The sequence below is a fragment of the Archocentrus centrarchus genome, unplaced genomic scaffold (assembly GCF_007364275.1).
Source record: "Archocentrus centrarchus isolate MPI-CPG fArcCen1 unplaced genomic scaffold, fArcCen1 scaffold_29_ctg1, whole genome shotgun sequence".
In the NCBI taxonomy this organism is placed as follows: Eukaryota; Metazoa; Chordata; class Actinopteri; order Cichliformes; family Cichlidae; genus Archocentrus; species Archocentrus centrarchus.
Window position 1 is genome coordinate 3,784,394 of NW_022060258.1, and position 20,042 is coordinate 3,804,435.

The 20,042-nt window shown below is 43.4% G+C and overlaps 1 protein-coding gene across 1 annotated transcript in view; it reads left to right on the top strand.

Annotated features, from left to right (window-relative positions):
* Positions 1-213: 213 nt before the first annotated feature.
* The window catches only part of grm7 (glutamate metabotropic receptor 7), a 232,942-nt gene continuing 213,113 nt past the window's right edge, over positions 214-20,042 (top strand). The window contains exon 1 of the mRNA XM_030723843.1: positions 214-741. Coding sequence (XP_030579703.1) covers positions 229-741 — 513 coding nt within the window. The 5' untranslated portion in view covers positions 214-228. The remainder of the gene's footprint in view (positions 742-20,042) is intronic.

Here is a 20,042-nt window from a genome sequence, read left to right on the forward strand (position 1 = left end):
CTCTACCTGCAGGATTACAGCTCTCTGACATCCTGACGCCTGTTTTTTTCTTTTTCTTTTTTTTTTCTTTTTTCTGTGACCGGGTGTTTTCTCTCTGCGGGGCGCAGGGCGGGGATGAGCTGCTGGATTTCCTAAACTGTCCTGAGAAGTGCCTCCTCGCGCTGCGCGGTGCTTCTGCGTTTCCCGGTGCGTGATTGAACCGTTGGAGCGGAGGCGGCGGATCCAAACATGGGCAGGCGCTCCGATCGTCCCCCCCAGCTGAGAGCATGCCTCACCCTCCGGGTCCTGTGGATGCTCCAGGCTTTCCTGGACCTGGCGGGCTCCCAGGAGATTTACGCACCGCATTCGATCCGCGTGGAGGGCGACGTGACGCTGGGGGGGCTTTTCCCGGTCCATGCCAGGGGGGTCCCGGGGATGCCGTGCGGGGACATCAAGAAGGAAAACGGCATCCACCGGCTGGAGGCCATGATGTACGCCCTGGACCAGATCAACGGCGACGACGAGTTGCTGCCCAACGTCACTCTGGGCGCGCGGATCCTGGACACCTGCTCGCGGGACACGTACGCGCTGGAGCAGTCGCTGACTTTCGTCCAGGCGCTCATCCAGAAGGACACGTCAGATGTGAGGTGCACCAACGGGGAGCCTCCGGTGTTCGTGAAGCCCGAGAAAGTTGTGGGGGTCATCGGGGCCTCGGCCAGCTCCGTGTCCATCATGGTGGCCAACATCCTGCGCCTGTTCCAGGTAGGAGGAGTAAGCTGACCCACAACACCTGAGGGGGTCTGTCTCACCCACATTAACGAATACCGTCACAGATCACCCCCCACACCTCCGTCACAAACCCACTCTGTGCGCGCGCATTTGTGTGTGTGTGGACTCTGACTCCTCCAGACAGCAGAACACGACACCAGCAACCAGCACACGTCACGCGTGTTTCTGCTGGAACGAGTCGTGCAGGGGAAGCTGCGGGAGTTTCTGCGGCTTTGTGTGTGTGTGTGTGTGTGTGTGTGTGTGTGTGTGTGTGTGTGTGTGTGTGTGTGTGTGTGTGTGTGTGTGTGTGTGTGTGTGTGTGTGTGTGTTTCTGGATGTTGTTGGTGTGAAGCTGCTGATGCAGGTTCCGGGTCTGTGTTGGCCTCTTTTCTTCCTCTCCCGTTTCTCAGGCCTGATTTTAATGTTTGGTATTTCTCTCAGTTCAGTCTAACTTCAGATTTATTGCCCGTTTCTGCAGCTGCACACTGTATTTAATCTCGGTTTAGGATTTAGAAAGTGAGGTAAGACATTCATGGAGCTTCCATTTTTAACTGCCCCCGGGGGTTTGGGTTGGGTTTTTATTACATGCTAAAAAATAGGAAAGATGTTCAGAAACTAGAAGATTCCAGGTTTCAAATTGTGTCATAATTTCTTTGCATTAAAGTTTTTGTGATAAAAGAAGAATATGTAATGTCCAACATTTTGGCAACAAGGAGACAAATAAAAATAATCATGCAATGCACAAACCCCAAACACAACCCCAGCCTATGTCTTAGAGGAAAACACACAAAAAAGGGCTTTTGTTTGTCAGCAATGATCACTTAGATCTCACAGGGTTCGACTCATGATGTTTCCCTGACCCAGATCACTTGTTCTTAGTGGCACTCTAACTCTGAGCACCTTTGGTTTGAGGCCGTGTGATGCTGTTTTTCATAAATCCATCTGGCATTTAAACGGGATGTCTCTCTTCTGCCTCATCTAGATCTTTATTTGAGGTTTCCAGGTTCTAATGTTCTCTACTCTGGTTCGTGAGTTTTCAATGAGTTTCTAGTTAGAACAGTTTTAAGTTGGTGGACTGAAACAGGAAGAATCAGTGAAATATTTTCACTTCCCCAACACTAGATGGATGCCAGTGACCTGGTGGATGTTAAGAGGTTAAACGGGCCACATTCAGCTGGCTGTGATCCCTGCATTTGGATGAATGTGGTCGGTCAGATCGGTAACAGAAGCCCTGCAGGTGAAACAGAAACAGACGAGCAGCTGTTAGAAGGAAAAGGTCAACGAGGCTGTAAGAAAAACACCAACGAAGAAGTGCCTCGCATTTGAAGAAGATGTGACAAAACCTGACAGCTGTGCAGGGTTTGAAATGTGTCGCAGTGGGTTCAGTGATTTTTGACTGGATGAGTTCAGGTGCTTTAAATGGATGATTTTTCTGAAAACACCTGGTGTGTTTGCTGAAGGGATGAGAGGCGATGGGCAGAGCGAGGGGCAGCCAGAGGACGTGCAGAGATTTAATGAGGAGGTTTTTGGATTTTGAGGATGGAGTTCAGTTCAGATCTGAAGAGAGAGGGAGGACTGGGTCTGCTTATGGTATAAATCATCCTTTTCATCAAGCTCTCTGCAAGTCCATCTATCCATTCCTTATCTGCTCCTATTGTGTTAAAGGTCTTCAGGACCATCAAAATTCAGCCTTAAAGAGAAAGTAAACCTAACAAATCACTTTACGGTGCTGTTGATCCACCTGCACAGGCTACAGCTCCCTCTTCTTCATTGATTGGTCTGTGTGTCTGACGTTGGTGTGTAGAGGAAAAAATGAACAGATTCATGCTGTTTTTCCTTCAGCTGTTTCTTAATCTTCAGGTCTGTCCTTTCTCTCTTATCCTTTGAGGATAACTGGAAGGTGTCAGAATTATTAGCTTTCTCAGTTTAACTCTGTTTAACTCCGCTTTACCTGACCCTTATGCATTATCCATTCTCAGATACGAATCAATACTAAAAAGTACTATCAGATTCTAATTTGTACCGTATCAGTACCGATGGTATTCTTCTCTTCCAGCTGATACACACCACACTGCCGCAGGCACACAGCCCCTCCCCTCATGAACAGCTGGAGCAGCTGTCGTTCACAACACTGAAAAAAGCTCCTTTTTGAACAACCTTTAAAAATTAAACAGTTATCATCAATGTTACCTGCTCGGTGCACACGTTAAATTATTAGCAATTACCCAATAGCCACAAAACCAGCCTGAAGGGGTCATAAGCTAGTGTCCTCCTACCGTCGTGAGACCATCTTTCTTCATCAGATTAAGTTTGGGCTGTTTGGTCCTGAACGTCAGCTGAGTTAGGAGTTAACACACCTTCAGCTGTCACCATGTTGGTTGTGTGGCTTTAACATGTTTTCAGCTGTTTACTCAGCATCTCTGAATCCTTTGTTCAAATCTAGCTCATCTGATCCAGACTTCTGAAACCTCCCCTGGACTACAGTCCAGATCAAAGAGCTGGACCTGATCTGATGAAGGCGTCATGTTTGTCACCGTTTCAGTCAGCTGATGCGACTGTGGGAATGTTTTCTTCTTGCTCCGATTCTTTTTAGTTCCTTCAACATTTTGCACTAACGGCTCTGCTGACTTTGACTGGGAGACAAAGTCAGCAGAGCAGAGCTGTGAGGGGGTCTGAGCACAGCTGTTCTGCCACAGCAGACTGATGGTTCAGTCACACTGAACCGTACTAGAGCACGGCTAGGAAAAACTGGTGGTTGCATTGAATTTTTTGGTGACTGATTGCAGGTAGTTAGAATGATTGTCTGGTTCCCCAGAGGTTGAAGGTGTTGTATGCTCAACCTCTGGGGAACCAGACAGTCACTCTAACCACCTGTGACCATTTTCGATCACAAGGTGATTGCACAGGTCACCTGGTGCTATCACTCAGACTCAGACTGACTGCAGTCACGCTCAGACAGACTGGTGAAGCAATAACTGCTGTCTAATTCATAAATGCATACAGATTTCCAACAGGCTGCAGTCGGTCTGCAACCCGTCTCTTTGCAGGTGACTCAGCTGGTTGGCAGCTGGTTGGCAGTATTTGAGTGCTGATGTCATTTTGCAGTTAAATTTCCTTCCTGTAGCATTTGCATCACTGTGGGGCAATTTCTGAATTTCTGTTTCAGATCTTTGAGGTTCTAATAGTTGATGTGAATTTCTGTGCACGGAAACACATTTACAACAGATAGCAACATATTTACAATTTCCCCTCATTTATCACAGTTAATCTCCACATCATCACAAACAGATTGCATGCAATTGCCAATTTCACCCCATTAAATTACAAAATGATAACAAACTGACTTTTCTGATTCTTTTTTTTCCTCCGTCTTGACAAACCAAAGTTGCTTTGAAGGCAGCGATTGACTGTGAAATTTGCAGACTTAAAGCAACCATTTGCAACATAATTGCACGTTTATTGCACATGTTGGCAGTAATTTTGGTCATGTCACCATCTCCAGTCACTGCTTCAGTGCTGTGATTGTAGCATTAGCAATGCTGGGAAACACTGGGGAACATGAAGGCTCTTCCAGCAGGAGGGCAACAAATCAGGTTAAAAGTTTTCTGCAGGGAAAGTTGTTGGACCCAGCACAGCAACTCAGATGGACGATTTGGAAAAAATGTAACTCTTAATTTAAGGTTGCATTCGATTCATGTACCACTGTCCACTCGCTGTAATGCTAATCGTTAACTGTGTGGTGGCTCCACAGAGTAGCTGCAGCAGGCAAGCGCAGCAGAGCACTGTGGAGTTTATTTCCCACTTCCAGCGTGAACACAAAGGAACGCGTGCGTATGCCAGCAGGAGAGCTGCAAATCATATTAAACCTTATTTACATATACGATGAATAATTCAGCCGACCCTTATTAGTCGACAGAATAACTGTGCTCTTTGTGCTGCACAGCTCTACAAACGCTGTGGTGTTGTTGGACGGTTAGCGGTAACAGGAGGTTAGAACGTGCTGGAGTAACAGTTTCTTTTCAAATGTTTTTAGCTCTGAAATACTGTTGGCATGTTTAAATCACAGGCCGTGCACTTCATTACACAGTCTCATTGATCATATTGATCATATTGATCGCAGACTCTGCTGTCACAGTTCCCTGAAAGTGAAACTCAGAGCCTCTCATCATTTTCTGGATGTGTTGGTTGTGTTATCGTTGATGTGTGAGGCACAGTTTCACAGCTTAGGAACTTCTTTAAGCTTTTCAGAGCTTTGGCTTTCAGGCTGGCCAAACTTCCACCAGTTCAAAACAGATTTTGAAAAGAACTTAATGGCCGCCGAGCTCAGGATGTTTTTAATAACAGACGCTGAAAAGCTGATTCTCAGTGGGAGCACAAAGTGTTTCTTCTATCTCAAACATTTCACAGCACACAGCAGGAAAAATGCCTCCTGTAAAAACTGGCCTGACCTCAAGTTTGAAGTCATGTGAAGATAAACAGAAATGCTTTTTTTTTTTTTTTAGTTTAAATGCAGCTCAAGGAAAACTTTTTCTAAACAATTTAACAGGAATCAAATGAATTTAAGTGATTAATTTGTCTGTTAGCAAACACAATTCTGCAGGTTTAGCTGAAGATAAATGGGTCAGACAGTAAGCTGACTCTGGTGCTGCATCCTTACACTGCGGCCCTCACTGCAATGAAATGGGAGGGTAATTATTTTCCCAGTGATGGAAAAGTCATCTGTTCTGCAGCTGTTTTCACTTCATTAAACCCCTGATGTTCCTAAATGGTCTAGTTGGCACCAGAGTCACATCACAAACACATTAAGGCTCACTCCCTGGACTGCTGCACCCCTTTGGTGGATCAGGGGTCACAGCTCTGTTTGCCTCGCCTTTATTTCACAGGAAACACTTAAATATAAGCACATGAGCGCGAGGAAGCTGGAGGCTGAGGGTTAAACTGTTCTCACTGAAAGTGAAGCTGAAGAACCGTAACACGATTAACTGCATATCTGTAACTGTAATGGGATTACCGAATTTACTGCAGTACTGTTGTACTGTATTGCATTACAGAAAAATGTGAACAGTAAGTTAAGGTACTGGCAGTACTGTAACTTACAACTTCTAAACTTTCATGCACTTACCGGCGGCGAGCAGCTCTGGCTCTGAGGTGCTGGTTTGGTCTCCGTGTGCTCGACTGCTGCACAGGCTTTGGTTTGTGTACTTCAGAGGTGCCGTATATGAATTATTTTAGCAGATGTTTCCTCTCAAATTAGGAAAGAATATGAAACTAATGAAGTGTTTTTACCACTGAGGCCAAGAGTACTTCCTAAGTGTTACTCCGCACTGTCTCAGAGATAAGGTACCACATACGGCCTGCTGTGTAACCCTTCGTGTTATATGATATTCATTCAGTAAGGTAAAGGTCTTATTATATTAACATTTGAGGGTTTTATATTACATCAGAAGGTATATTGTTGCTGCAGCTTCTGACATGGGTCATTAGCTTCTTCTGTGCTACCTGAGAGAAGCTAACCTGACTGTAACTGTAAAATGCAGCACAGACCGTCACACCGCGCTGAGGTGAGCACAGGTAGTGATGGTGGAAGGGGATCACTGATCTTTGTGCATATGAACGTAACGCTCTTTAATGGAGGAAGTCGTGTTCTCCTTCTCTTTGCTGTTTTTCCACAATAAAACCATCCCCTGCATTAACTCTGACACATGTGGTGGAGTTATAATACAATGCATGTACCTAATGAGCTGTAGCCTGCGTCCCACCCATTAACTCCCATTATCACCACTGCTGGTACAAACAAAACATATTTATCTTTTGAAAGCATCTAAAGCCACCTACCAGGACAATTATCGGACACATATGGAGGGCGGGTAATGATGCCCAATTAGACAAATTGTTTTGTTTTTATTAGAGGGTTCACTTTCACTCAAATTTACGGCTAACGAGGGAGGATAGTCCATAATATGCAGTGACAGAGGGATTTAACGAGCCCGTGCCTTCACTGCACCTGTGCTGACTCAACATGGTCACGGCCAGATGAAGCAGCCGAGTGGGGACAAAGAGGAAGAAGATAAACAGGAAATAAACTGAGAAAGGGGGAGCCGGGAATATCACTGTGAAACTTCCCAGTCAGGCTTCCTTCAAAATGATGCATGAAACGTAACAAAATGTCTCAAAAATCATCAAAGGTAAATATGAATATGAGTAAATTCAAAGTTTGGTCCATGGTTGGTGCCATGAAACTTCTGCACAAGAAGAAATGATGTTAAAACAGAAAACGTGACAGAAATCTGATATTTCTGCTAATTTCATGTGTTGATGAGAGGACGTCAGAGTTCCTCACAGGTTCCGTCTCTCCACACAGTCATGGCAAAACTCGTGCGAGTGCACAAACTGTGTTTTTCATACACAAAAAGTGGATCACAGGAAGAAGTTGGTCTTTGAGGACATTTTTAGTATTACAGTATCATTCAGCCCAGAAGATCACATACAGAGCATTTTACAGTTCATGACAAAGAAGGGTCAACACTTTAAATATGCTTTACATAAATTCATTTCTCTTTGCCGATAAAAGTCTTTGAAACTTATGAAATGCTTATGATTGTTTTTCATTCAGTCACAGAAACATTTAAAAACAATGTTGGACCGGATAGGTGGAGCTACCACGAGGTCACCGTGGGTTTCCATCGCTGTTTTAAAGCCTCACTGTGAATCTGTGCAATCATTGGCTAACAACTTGTCAATTACAAGTCAGATAATCTTCCTTTCTGAGTGAAATTTCGGCTCCATATTTTTCCTTTCACCCAGAATTTGAAGGAAAATTTCTTCTGGAACAGAAACTGTCCAAAATGGTCAATAATAAATAAATAATATGAGTTCAACAAGTATGGAAGTATGTAATTTGACACACAAGTCATTCCTCTGTTCCTCATAGAAAAAGGAGATGGATGTACTGATGTGAGGGTGGTGTCAGTGCAAACCCTTCTTTCAGCTGCACCCCTGCAGCTACATGACAGGAAGTTAGTAATGCAAACCTTTCAGTGAGATAAAACCCGATCGACATGCCGACACAGAAATGACTAAATTAATGCACAAGTATCTGAAATTTCTGCTTTTAGTTTTTTAGATGTAAGTCTTTTATTTTGTCTTCTGTGTCTTTCCTCCTCTGGAGTTTCTGCACCTGCTGCTGTGAGACGTTAAATTTCCTGCCGCATTGCTCAGTCTGCAGCGATACATCAACTTCTTCACCCCTTTCATTTTTCACTACATGTGTTTGAACTATATATAGCAGCAGAGTAAACAGGCAGCCCTTTAGCTTATATGAAAACACAATTTAGCATGAGTCCTCACTAAAAACTGCATGAATGTTAAGTAATTTATCATTTTCAGAGAGGTAATCATGTGTTTTTTAGCTGATGTGAGTGTTGGTGAGCGTTCCTGCTGTAGAGAAAACAGTAATTGTACTGAGTGCCACTCGTCGCCGGCTCTGTCAGATCTGAATGAATCACCCGGTGACTCATGTTGTATCATCTCGCTGTGAGCTGGGAGTTAAGGACCTCAGCTCAGGATGAAGCTGCACAGGTAGGAGAGGCGGAGGGTTTAGCTTCCAGGTTCAGGAGGAGGTGTCAGAAGGAGAGTTTGAACTGCACAACATGCAGAGGCACCATTCAAACACAGTTTGAAGTGCTTAATATGTGACCTGGGTCAAACAGTCACTCATTATTCTGTGTGGAAAACCTCAGTGATGGTGTATTAACATAAAGTGTCAGAGTTTAACCCATCAGAAAGACTCAGTGCCATTTTTTGATGCCTGGCTTGTAGCGTCACGGTCCCTGCGTCCTCACAGGAAGAAGATGTCCCAGTAACTTTAAAAACAGAGTTGACAAAGTGAGCATTTAATGCAGTTATAAGACCAAAAAAACAATACAGGATCAAACTAAGGTAGAAGACAACACAGATGGGACTTCTGTTTTTTCAAATTTTGCATTATAGAAATGCAATAATACGATTAAAGTGAATTATTCCGGCCACAATAATCACATACAGTACCTTCACAGCCCTGAACAACAGCAATTTTGTTGAGAAGTGTCTGTGTGAATGCATTTGTCTGTCAGCCGATTGTCTGCATCCAGAATCTGAACCAGGTTTGTGTGACGTTCCCTCAGTGTGCGCGTTCCACTAAATCTGTTCCACGCAGCGTCTAAACTGAAAGGAAAGGCTCTGCCACTTTCTGTGACTGTGATCGATATTTTTAGATGCCGCACAGACTCATAACTCTAAGACACAGAAATATTGAAAAAGCATCTCTGACCTATATTCACTGAAGTACCACAGCCACAGACTGCTGATTCCTTAAAATTATACTCGTGTTGGCTGTAGATGCCCCCACATTGCATCCATCTTTTATTACTTCTGCAGGCAGGGAGGAAGGTAAAAGTTTTTTTCAGGTCAAAACAAATTGGGCAGCTGTGATTGGCAGGTAGCGTCCTCAGCGTGGTGGCTTTCATCGCACAGGAAGCTCCGGTTTCCTGAGACTGCATGAAAGGAGGTTTGATCTCGGCTCACTTTGTTGCCTGTTGCTGGGAGAACCGGCCCTCTACTGTAGTGAAAAACCACGAGTAATGAATACGAATGACTTGTTTTGGAAAGTCGGTCTGTATGAGGGGACGCTGCAGTAAAAACAGAATCCTGTGGTATTATTGAACAATGCATCACATTGTTTTTGTTAATGAAGCTGCAGCAGGACTGCAGGACAAATCGTCCATCATCACAGCTTCGTGCTCCGCTTCATTAGAGCTGGTAATGAAGCCGTTTGTGTCGTCATGAATAGTGAGACTAATGAGTCATTAACATGATTTTTATTGTTTTTAATGAAGGGACAAACTCTGAAATACCATTAAGAATACCAGCACTTTGGCTTTTTTGTCATGGCTGGACTTTAGTTCAGATTCATTACCCTTCATCGAGGCTCCTCAGATAATTAGCCACTTTCAAACATGCAAGGAAATTCCCCATGTCCTTGGCACAAAGTCAAACCTTTTCAGTGGGTGTTGGACTCCACCAGGGTTGGCCCTTGTTTCTGATACTGTTTGTGATATTCATCGACTGGATGTCAAGGTGTGGCTGGGGTGAGGAGGTTGATGGGAGGTTGATGGGATAGTAGTCAGCACCTCCAAGTCTGAGGCCATGGCTCTTTGCTGGAAAATGGTGGATTGCTTCCTCCACAGTTCCTGGCTTCCCTAAGAGATGGAGTTAGAATATCTCAGGATCTTGCTGGGAAAGTGGAGCATGAGGTGAATCGTTGAATTGGTGTGGCACCAGCAATAATATAGTGGACTTTTGTGGTGAGCAGAGAATGAAGCCAGAAGGTTTCAATGTGCTCCTCACCTATGGCCTCGAGCTATGGATAGTGCCTGAGAGAGCACAAATGTGGATACAAACAGCAGAAATGAACTTCCTCTGCAGGGTGCCTGGGCTCAGATTTATGCTGCACCGAGGCTCCCCACTTAAACTTTGAGGCCAGCGACTGAAGCAACTACCGATGAGCGCGAAGGACACCGCTGTTGACTGAGTGATGAATACATTAGAGGATTACATTTTGGCAACTTGAACAAGTTTTAGGAGACAGGTTTTAGGAGACGGGGAGGAGCTCAGACAGCTGGAGGAAACTCAGGGTAGAGCCATTGCTCCTTTATTTTGGAGCCAGCTGAGGTGTGATCGGGATGCCTCCTAGAAATGTCCACTGGAGATTTTCAAGGGGCATCCAACTGAGGTAGACCTGGAACTTGATGAAGACATTATACTGTAGATCTCATGGGATGGGAGTGAAATGGAAATCATCACTGACAAAATGTCTGGAATACCTACTTAGCCTGCTGCCACTGTAACACAACTTCATCCATTGGTCGACCCAATTCCGTCAACAGAATTCCATCAACAGGAACAAAGGAGGAAAAAGTTGACTTCTTTATATATTAAATTCCAAGTTTAAAGAAACCTCAATGAGCTGTCAGTTAAATCCAATTTTGATGCAAAATTGGTGGAAATACTGAAAAAAATATGGCATAATAAATAATTTCAGGCCACTGGACTGGGTTAGGGTTGGTTTTGTTTTTATTCATACGCTAAATAGAAAAATTTTCAGAAATGGAAAGATGGTACCTTTAAATATGTTGCCTTCTATATCGGGGTATTTATCTTGCAATTTAAAGTGCCTTGAAAGGAACTGTCATACATTCATTTTAGTTTTTCTGTTGCAGTATTTTCCAGTTGGGTGCTCCAAACAGTTAGATGAAAAGGTGAAAGTTAACTGATGGGTTGATGATAATCGAGGTTGAACCCTGAATGAAGCAGCAGAGAGGCAGTGCCTGTCAGATTTCCACTCTTTGTTTCTTCCCTCTTCTCTCCTAATTTCGACCCGCCATCGTTTCACCACCACCTCTCAAAGCTGCAGCTCGTCCTAATAATCCAACACCCAGGAGAGGCCAGTTCCATCTTGGCTGCTTCTTTCTTTGTTTCAGTGCCTTTGTGCCTCCTCTCAACCTATCACAGCTGCTCACTGAGCCTCTTTCTCCTTGCCGTCTTTGGAGCATTAAAGAATTGCTGTGGTCGACTCGGATGGCCCTCGGAGATGCACGCGGGCCCAACTATTACCAGCTGAAAAGCTCCTGTGGGCCCAGACGGCGCTGTCACTCTGCTTCTTGTGTTCGTGGCTACAGCTGTGGATTAAGCAGCTTTGTTTCAGCTTGTTGATAGTGATGGCACATCGGTGCATGTTTGGGCTCACATCTATTTAGTTCAGTGCTTCTGAGTGGTTTTTCATCCTCGGGCTTAAACTGAGCAAATTAACTGTCACCACAGGGCAGACTTCTTCAAACACAGACTTAAGCTGTACACTTGTTCCTGTCTTTTCCTTCAATATATACGCTCACCTCAGTGGATACACAGGACAATGAAGACTAGATGTAACAATCATTTTTGTCTTCACTTTCCTTTTTTTATCTGTTTGGGTTCACATCATTAACCTACAAAGATGGTCCAAAATGTCAAAGTGCTGCAAAGGATTGACCTAAAACTCACCAGACAGCTTTTCTTGTTTTTACAAATGAAATTTTAACCATTAGAGAAAAAAATTATTCATAACCATCTCACAGATGTATCATTAAGTACAGCTACTCTCAATAGTACTGGTATTTGTTTAGACTCTTTCTTTCCGATTGATCATTCGGAGTTAACTTCAATAGTTACTTCAAGAGACTGCTCAAAAAAAGTCCCATTAATTAATGCTTCACTCTTAAATATGATCAGTCTATTGTTATTAATTGGCTACATACCACAGGCCTTCAAGGTGACTGTAATTAAACCTCTACTTAAAAAGCCATCACTGACCCAGCTGCCTTAGCTAATTATAGGCCAATCTCCAACCTTCCTTTTCTCTCAAAGACTCTTGAAAGAGTAGTTGTAAAACAGCTAACTGATCATCTGCAGAGGAACAGTTTATTTGAAGAGTTTCAGTCAGGTTTCAGAATTCATCACAGTACAGAAACAGCATTAGTGAAGGTTACAAATGATCTTCTTACAGCCTCTGACAGTGGACTCATCTCTGTGTTCCACAGGGTTCTGTGCTAGGACCAATTTTATTTATACTATACATGCTTCCCTTAGGCAGTATTATTAGAAAGTACATTTTCACTGTTATGCAGATGATACTCAGCTTTAAGCTGCAGGAATGTCTTAAAGACATTAAGGCCTGGATGACCTCTAATTTCCTGCTTCTAAATTCAGATCAAACTGAAATTCTTGTACTCGGCCCCACAAATCTTAGAAACATGGTGTCAAACCAGATACTTACTCTGGATGGCATTACTTTGGCCTCCAGTAACACTGTGAGAAATCTTGGAGTCATTTTTGACCAGGATATGTCCTTCAATGCACATATTAAACAAATATGTAGGACCGCTTTTTTGCATTTGTGCAATATTTCTAAAATTAGAATCATCCTTTCTCAGAGTGATGCTGAAAAGCTTTTTATTCCTACTAGGCTGGACTATTGTAATTCATTATTATCAGGCTGTCCTAAAAGCTCCCTGAAAAGCCTTCAGCTGATCCAAAATGCTGCAGCTAGAGTACTGACAGGGACTAGAAAGAGAGAGCAGATTTCTCCCATATTGGCTTCTCTTCATTGGCTCCCTGTTAAATCTAGAATAGAATTAAAATCCTTCTCCTCACCTACAAGGTCTGAATAATCAGGCCCCATCTTATCTCAAAGACCTCATAGTACCATATCACCCCAACAGAGCACTTCACTCTCAGACTGCTGGCTTACTTGTGGTTCCTAGGATACTTAAGAGTAGAATGGGAGGCAGAGCCTTCAGCTTTCATGCGCCTCTTCTGTGGAACCAGCTTCCAGCTTGGATTCAGGAGACAGACACCCTCTCTATTTTTAAGATTAGGCTTAAAACTTTCCTTTATGATCAAGATTATAGTTAGGGCTGGATCAGGTGACCCTTAACCACTGAGTATTTCTTCTTCATTCACCTCTTTTCACTCTGTTTATACCCCACTCTGCATTTAATTATTAGTTATTATTAATCTCTGGCTCTCTTCCACAGTGTGTCTTTTGTCCCGTCTCCCCCCTCTCAGCAGATGACCCCCCCTCCCTGAGCCTGGTTCTGCTGGAGGTTTCTTCCTGTTAAAAGGGAGTTTTTCCTTCCCACTGTCACCAAGTGCTGCTCATAGGGGGTCGTTCTGACTGTTGGGTTTTCTCTGTAATTATTGTAATGTCTTTACCTATAACATTAAGTGCCTTGAGGTGACTGTTGTTGTGATTTGGTGCTATATGAATAAAATTGAATTGAACTGAATTTAATTGATCAATCAAAGAGGTCACGCCTCTAATAATGCAAATTTTAATCCAAATTAAACAGGTGAGTTTTAGAAACATACTCTCCCTGTACAGCTGTTATGAAGGGGGAAATTATCCTCAGAGACCAAAGCAGTTTCTGTATCTGGCTGTAAATGTGTTTTTTTCTGCTGGACAGTTTTAACATGGGAGTCTGTGGGGCCTGACTCACTGTGGCGCCTCTGCTGTACTGCAGAGGAACTGCAGCAGTTTTCAGCCCCAGAGGTTGCTGTTTGGTCCAGACAGACTGTTTAGTAGGATGTAAAATGCCAAAACTGTGCATGAAAAGTAAAGAGGAAATAAAAAGCCTATAAAAAGGGAAACGTTTCCATTTAAGTTGCACTAACTTTCTGTAAAGATTAGTGAGGAGTTTTTATGGCTCAGGGCTGTGGCCGACCAGCTGATGTGAAAAACATTAAAACATTATTTAACCGACGCCACTGGCTCCTCCTGACAAACCCAATCAGAGTCTCTCAGTGTCTCCAAACCGGCCCCCACTAATGTGAGCGGCGAGCGCCTCAGCAGGCTGCTGGAGGTGATTTGTTGCCTTTTGACCAGCAGCGAACCTCCTGCCAGTTTACAGCAGTAAAAAGTCACTGTGGTATTTATGGTACATTATGTTTTCAAATTACTCTCAGTCAAAGGTATAAAAAAGCAGAGAGAGGTCACTGCTGTGTTCGCGTTCTTCTTCTTCTGTGCTGGAGAACCTAAAGATGCTTGTTTCCATGGATACCATTCAGCTATATCCAGTGCATGTAGTGCCAGTTAATTACAGTTCAATATATTGGTTTCATAGTGGAACAATGAACAATTAATTAGGCTAATGCTGGAAGAAATATATCAGCAGTAAAAGTACACAAGTATTACCAGCTTCCTGCAGTGAAGGTCTATTCGTCAGATCGGTATTCAGCTGTAAAGAGTGTTTTTCCTCCAAAATGAAGTGGAATTAAAGAATATTCTAGCATCACATAGAAATACTTGTATTATAATGGACATGCAGTCGACTAAATTGTGTGTATAAGCCCCTGAAAGCCTCTCACACAGCTCCCTGTTGGTGTCTTATTTGACTGTGTAGCTCTCCTGCCAACAAACTGCCTATCATCTGTCCTCCAGGAGTCAAAGATCTCTGGGCACGAGGGGCAGGGCTGGGCAGATCTGGGAAAAGATGTTTTCCTGGAGGAGAGAAAGAGGAAGCAGGATTGATGTGCTGCCAGCTCACTCAGTTGGCGAGTCAAGGTCGTTTCAGAGAGACTGTCCGCGCTCGGCCAGCTCGTCACGACTGACCTGCTGCTGCTGCTTCACCACTGCTGGGAAAACTCATTTCAGCTCAGTGTCAAACATCTGGGCCCTGCTTTCCAAAACCATCCAAACACCAAGGCGACGGAGGTGCTGCGGTGGCAGATTAATGACTTTGTAAGGGTCAGGTTCACATCTACCCATTTATGTGGATTGATTTTTTGTTACTATATTTAATTACAGCTCAATATAATCAGTAGTATTCTTTTGAGAAATCTTTGTGTTTGTGGCAACTGTCAGATAATTATAGCCACAACAAAGAAGACATCACCATTATAAACATTCCACAAGTTAATGGAAACAATATCACCAAGAATCAGAGCACCTCAGTGTACAAGAGAAACACACAACTCATGTGACCACCTCACAAAGGTGGTACCCTGTACCTGTACCTGCACCCTGAGGTGGGAAGTCGTTTCCAAATGGAAATATTATTACTGAAAAACTGTAAGACTATACTACACGTCCAGTTTCTGTGCTTCTTTAGCTTCTTGCACATCAGTTTGTAGCTGATGGTTGGCTGCTAGCGAACATTTCAGCTTTATGTGGGTAAGCTTCTGTCATATGTCAGTCAGCAGTAATCTTTGTCCTAAATGGTGGTTGCTTCGTCACTGAAGTCACTGAATGTATTTAATGTGTCTGAAACGCGTTCCCCTTTGAATACATGTCAGATTAGTTCACAGTACCACACACACTTTCAGGCCTTTGTTATCTGTTGTCCAGTCTGAACCCCAGCAAAAATTAGCCTAAATATTCAGCTGATGCTTTAAAAACCAGCTCACAGCCTCTGTTTGCAGGCAAAATTGTAAGAAGGAACTAAATATTATGACGTTTTTCCAGAGACGTTCCAGGAAACTAAAGTTTCCTTCAGCTATTTGCCTTCTGTTTAAGCTAATCGTTTTAAAAATATATTCTGCTGATTCTGTTTCAAAAAGCAGTGCAAGTTTCAGAACCTTATTTTCTGCCTTCTTTGCTTTCACCAGCACAAAATGATAGACGGTAAAACAGGGATTTCTTTTTAAATGCCGGAGCCCTCGGAGTTCCTGGCACTGTAGGAAGCACAGCCTCGGTAAGCTAACTGTGTGCTGCCACCACTTCTTACAGGTTGTATACTCTTTAATATTTAATAGCATATGGTAGCATATGTGATAGCCGGGCGACAGACTGGTGACCTGTCCAGGGTGTACACAGCTAGGGTATCAGCTCCCCCCGTACGCCCCTCGAGATCCTGAATTGGATAAGAGGAAGTAAATGGGTGGATAGACGATAGCGCCACCATCAGTTTAAAACGGCCTTGGAATGTTTGTTCACTTGGAGCACCAAGCGTCCTTCAGCTGACTGCTTCAGTAGCTCTACACCTTTTATTGGGTTTAAAATGAGAACAATCCCAGTCTGACCAAATAAATTCATGGCTGACATGAGGTTGATTTCAGTCACAGTAACTGCCTGAAACCTTTTGCTCTTCGTCCAAATGTAGACATAGAGGGTGTTTCCAAGGCTAAGTCTGATTTGATAACCTTCAAAGATGATCGTCTGGTGCTTGGTGGGTTTAATGTCGGCTGTGGCTCGGGTGGGAAATAATTTCCCCCACAAACTGTACGGCTGATGGTTTGATTTTGTGATCTTTATTGCCACAGTGAGTGTGTAGGCATGTGGTGGCGATGGAGGACAAATACATCTGTAGTCATCAGTACCTGGACTGACGATGGCCGTCCCTACAAGTTGAGATGACCTGGAATTTCCTGTAATGGAAACATACATAAAGCTCGATAGCAGTTGAAACATTTGACTGAAAAGATCAGAGGTGAGGTGAAAGTCAGAGATAACCACGGTCTGCGTGATTCTTCTGAGGAAACATCTTAACCGGCGTCCTCGCAGCCTCGCTGCTAGCTGAGCTGGGAAGCGTTTTGGATTCACAGTTGGAGGAATAAAAGCAGCCAACGTTCAGCCCTCGGCCTGCCAGCACTGCTCAGACCGCTTCACTGATTCACTGAAGCTCTTTTGCCCAAGGTATGCAGCTGCTCTACTTTCTACTTCTTTATTGTATGTTGACTTCTTCTCTGCCGAACCCCCACCAAGCCTTCCTACAGCAGTGGAGAAACGGCTGTAATCTGCGGATCAGTGTGGCGGTATCAGCTCCCGTCACAGCGGACTGGGGACGTTCCAAACCCTCACACAGCCCAGAACAGAATAACTATCTCTGAGTTTTTGCAACCAACTTCTCTCCAGTCTTTTGATCTGCATGGAAGACAAAGAACAACCAATAAAAAGGGCACCACAGAAGCCATTGTCTTCTTTTTTATTACTCCCAGCAGATATGCAGAATAATCATCGAGGACTGAGCCCCGGCTACGTGCTCTAATTAATGATTTCATTATTTCTGTGAGTCAGTGGACCCTGTCTGAAGCCTCTGTTTCTTTTCTGTCTCGCTTGCTCATTACACAGTGATGTCAGTATAATTTCACCTCTTTCTTCTTCTTCTGCAGTTTTTTTTATAGCTTCTTACATAACCAGCATTTCCAGAGCACCACAGTTTGTTGCACAACAAACACTGAAAGCACTGAGGTTAAATTTAATCTGACACCAACTGTGGGGAGTCTTTCTGTGGAGATATGGATACAGTCTTATAGGAATGCACTCAGTCACTACAGCATGTTCATCCATCCAGATTGTGGCTTGTAATTAAGTTTGAAAGTACAATCAAATATTTCAAATATTTACTGTGTGTGTGTGTTTTAATTAATTCTGATCTGCTGATTACTTGGTGATGATGATGATGATGATGAGATCTAGAATGAGTTCAGCATCAAAGAAAATGAAGAATAACTGTGAGTACTGTATGTCACTCTTAAACCTCGTGGCTTTGTTCACTTGTTTTTTTAAATCTGCAGATATTTGGACTAAACTTCAAAGCCTGAGTCAAAAATCCTTCAAGATTCCAAAAAGAAAAATTAATAGAAAAATCTGTTTTATTCTGGGAACTCCCAAATTATTTTTTCCCCTGTAAGATTTAAACTAAAACAATTATCATCTGATTCAGGCTGTAAAAGTAAATCTGTAAGTTTGTCATACAACAGTTTAAAAGGTGTGAATTTATATACTCGTATTTATTTAAGATTGTTATGAATTTCAGCTGTTACGATGTCTCAGAAGCAAAACATGAAATAAAGACTGACACCAAACTTTGTAGAGACAAGGTTTTTATGTTAATGTTTGTTCTATTCTTTTAGATTATTTAATACATAAATATTAAATAATGGCAGCCAGGGGAGCACAGGGAGGTGCAGCAGGTAGTGGATGTTAGACCTCATCACGCATGTCTTTATCCACTGTGGGCTGTAGACAGACAGCAGTCGACCCCAGCAGCACTCAGAGATACCTGCACTGCTGCTGCAAGGCACGTGGGGGGGGGGGGGGGGGGGGGGTGCAGAGGACTGCAGCACACTTTAATGAATTTTTTCAACAAAATGATTTACCGACACATGCAGTGCCTTAACAGGCCACCAGGGGGCGGCCCACGCTGAGTTTATATTCTGCTTCTCCCGTTAAAATTGAGTGATGGCTCTCAGGAAGCTGTTAATGAAGAATCAGCCTGAGAAGATTCAAAATCGATAAAGTACTCCTGTCATGGAGGAGGGGGCGGGTCTCATATTTGTTTTTCTGAAGTTTTGACAGCATCTGCTTCGGTTACACTCGCCTTCAACCCCAGCTCGTCTGTTAGTTCATTATTTTAGTTTGACTGGTTTCAGATCTGCTGGAGCCTTCAAGGGCACATCTACTCCATTTGTTGCTCACTAGCGCCCCTTTTGTGTAGTTTCATTAAAACATGGTGGCAGATGTTGGATGGATTGTGGTGAAACGTTGCTGAGATTCACGCTCGGAGTGGTCCTCTGATGTTTCATGCAGCGCCATCTTCAGGTTTTAGTTTGTCCTGCGGGGTTTTTCACTGTGAGCTGGTGGATGAAGCTCGCTGGCATGATTCGACCCTGTGGGCACGACGCCTCGCTGCTTCATCAGGCAGGATTACTCTTCACTCAGACGAGGATCGGTTGTGACCTTTGCTCTCGCTGCTACAGTTTGCTTTCACGACACACTGCAGCATTTGACATTTTTCTGTAATAATTCTCCTGAAAATCACAAAATCTGATACATTTATGGTCAGAGAGCTCCTTAATCAATTAGCAGTGATTACAAAAACATATTGCAGGAAGTGAACACACGTGAAATGCAAATGCACTCTGGAACTTCACATAAAGACACAAAACAGGATAATTCAGTTTGTCTAAAGTGCTGCCTGTTATTCTGCTAATTTCATCAATAGAGCGAGACTGACAGGTGATGTCAGCTGACAGCAGAGTGACTCAGGAAATACACTGGTCCCTTTATAGTTTGAACATGAAATATTCAAACAAATACATGAGCCGCTGTTTCTGACAGAGGCAGGAATTTCTGCATGTGCAGAAATCTGCGGTTAAATCAGAACATGAGCAGGTTTCAGGCGGCATTCAAACACATGACCGTGTATCATGTGTCAGCAGCAGGTTAGCGAGTATTATAATTTACTTTAGTGGCATTAATGTACATTTATGTGTTTAACACATTTCAGTTTTTTCTCCTATAAACAGCCGATTGTGTGTTTTGTGTTTTCCCTGTGGTGAGTGACCGTAATGAACGGGACGTGTGTGTGTGTGTGTGTGTGTGTGTGTGTGTGTGTGTGTGTGTGTGTGTGTGTGTGTGTGTGTGTGTGTGTGTGTGTGTGTGTCCTTTCCCAGCTGTTATCCTTGTGTAGAGTCTGTGCTGCTGTGTGCTGTCAGCTATGATCAGAGTCTACAGGTACAGTTATCCCACTGACACCCAGAGAGAAAAATCTTTGGCTTCAGTCAGAAAGAACAATCGCAGCGATGGATGAGAACAACAACAGATACATAAATAAATCATATTCAAGCAGCACTTTGAGCTTTTTTCTTACAAAGAGCAGATGAGTGGGAAATGTTTGGTTATTAAGAAAAAGAAGCTCCAAACACTCAGAGAGATGCTTCTGCCATCATCAGCTGTTACATCAGACAGACGCCATGAGTCAGCGGGACACAAAGACCGAGGC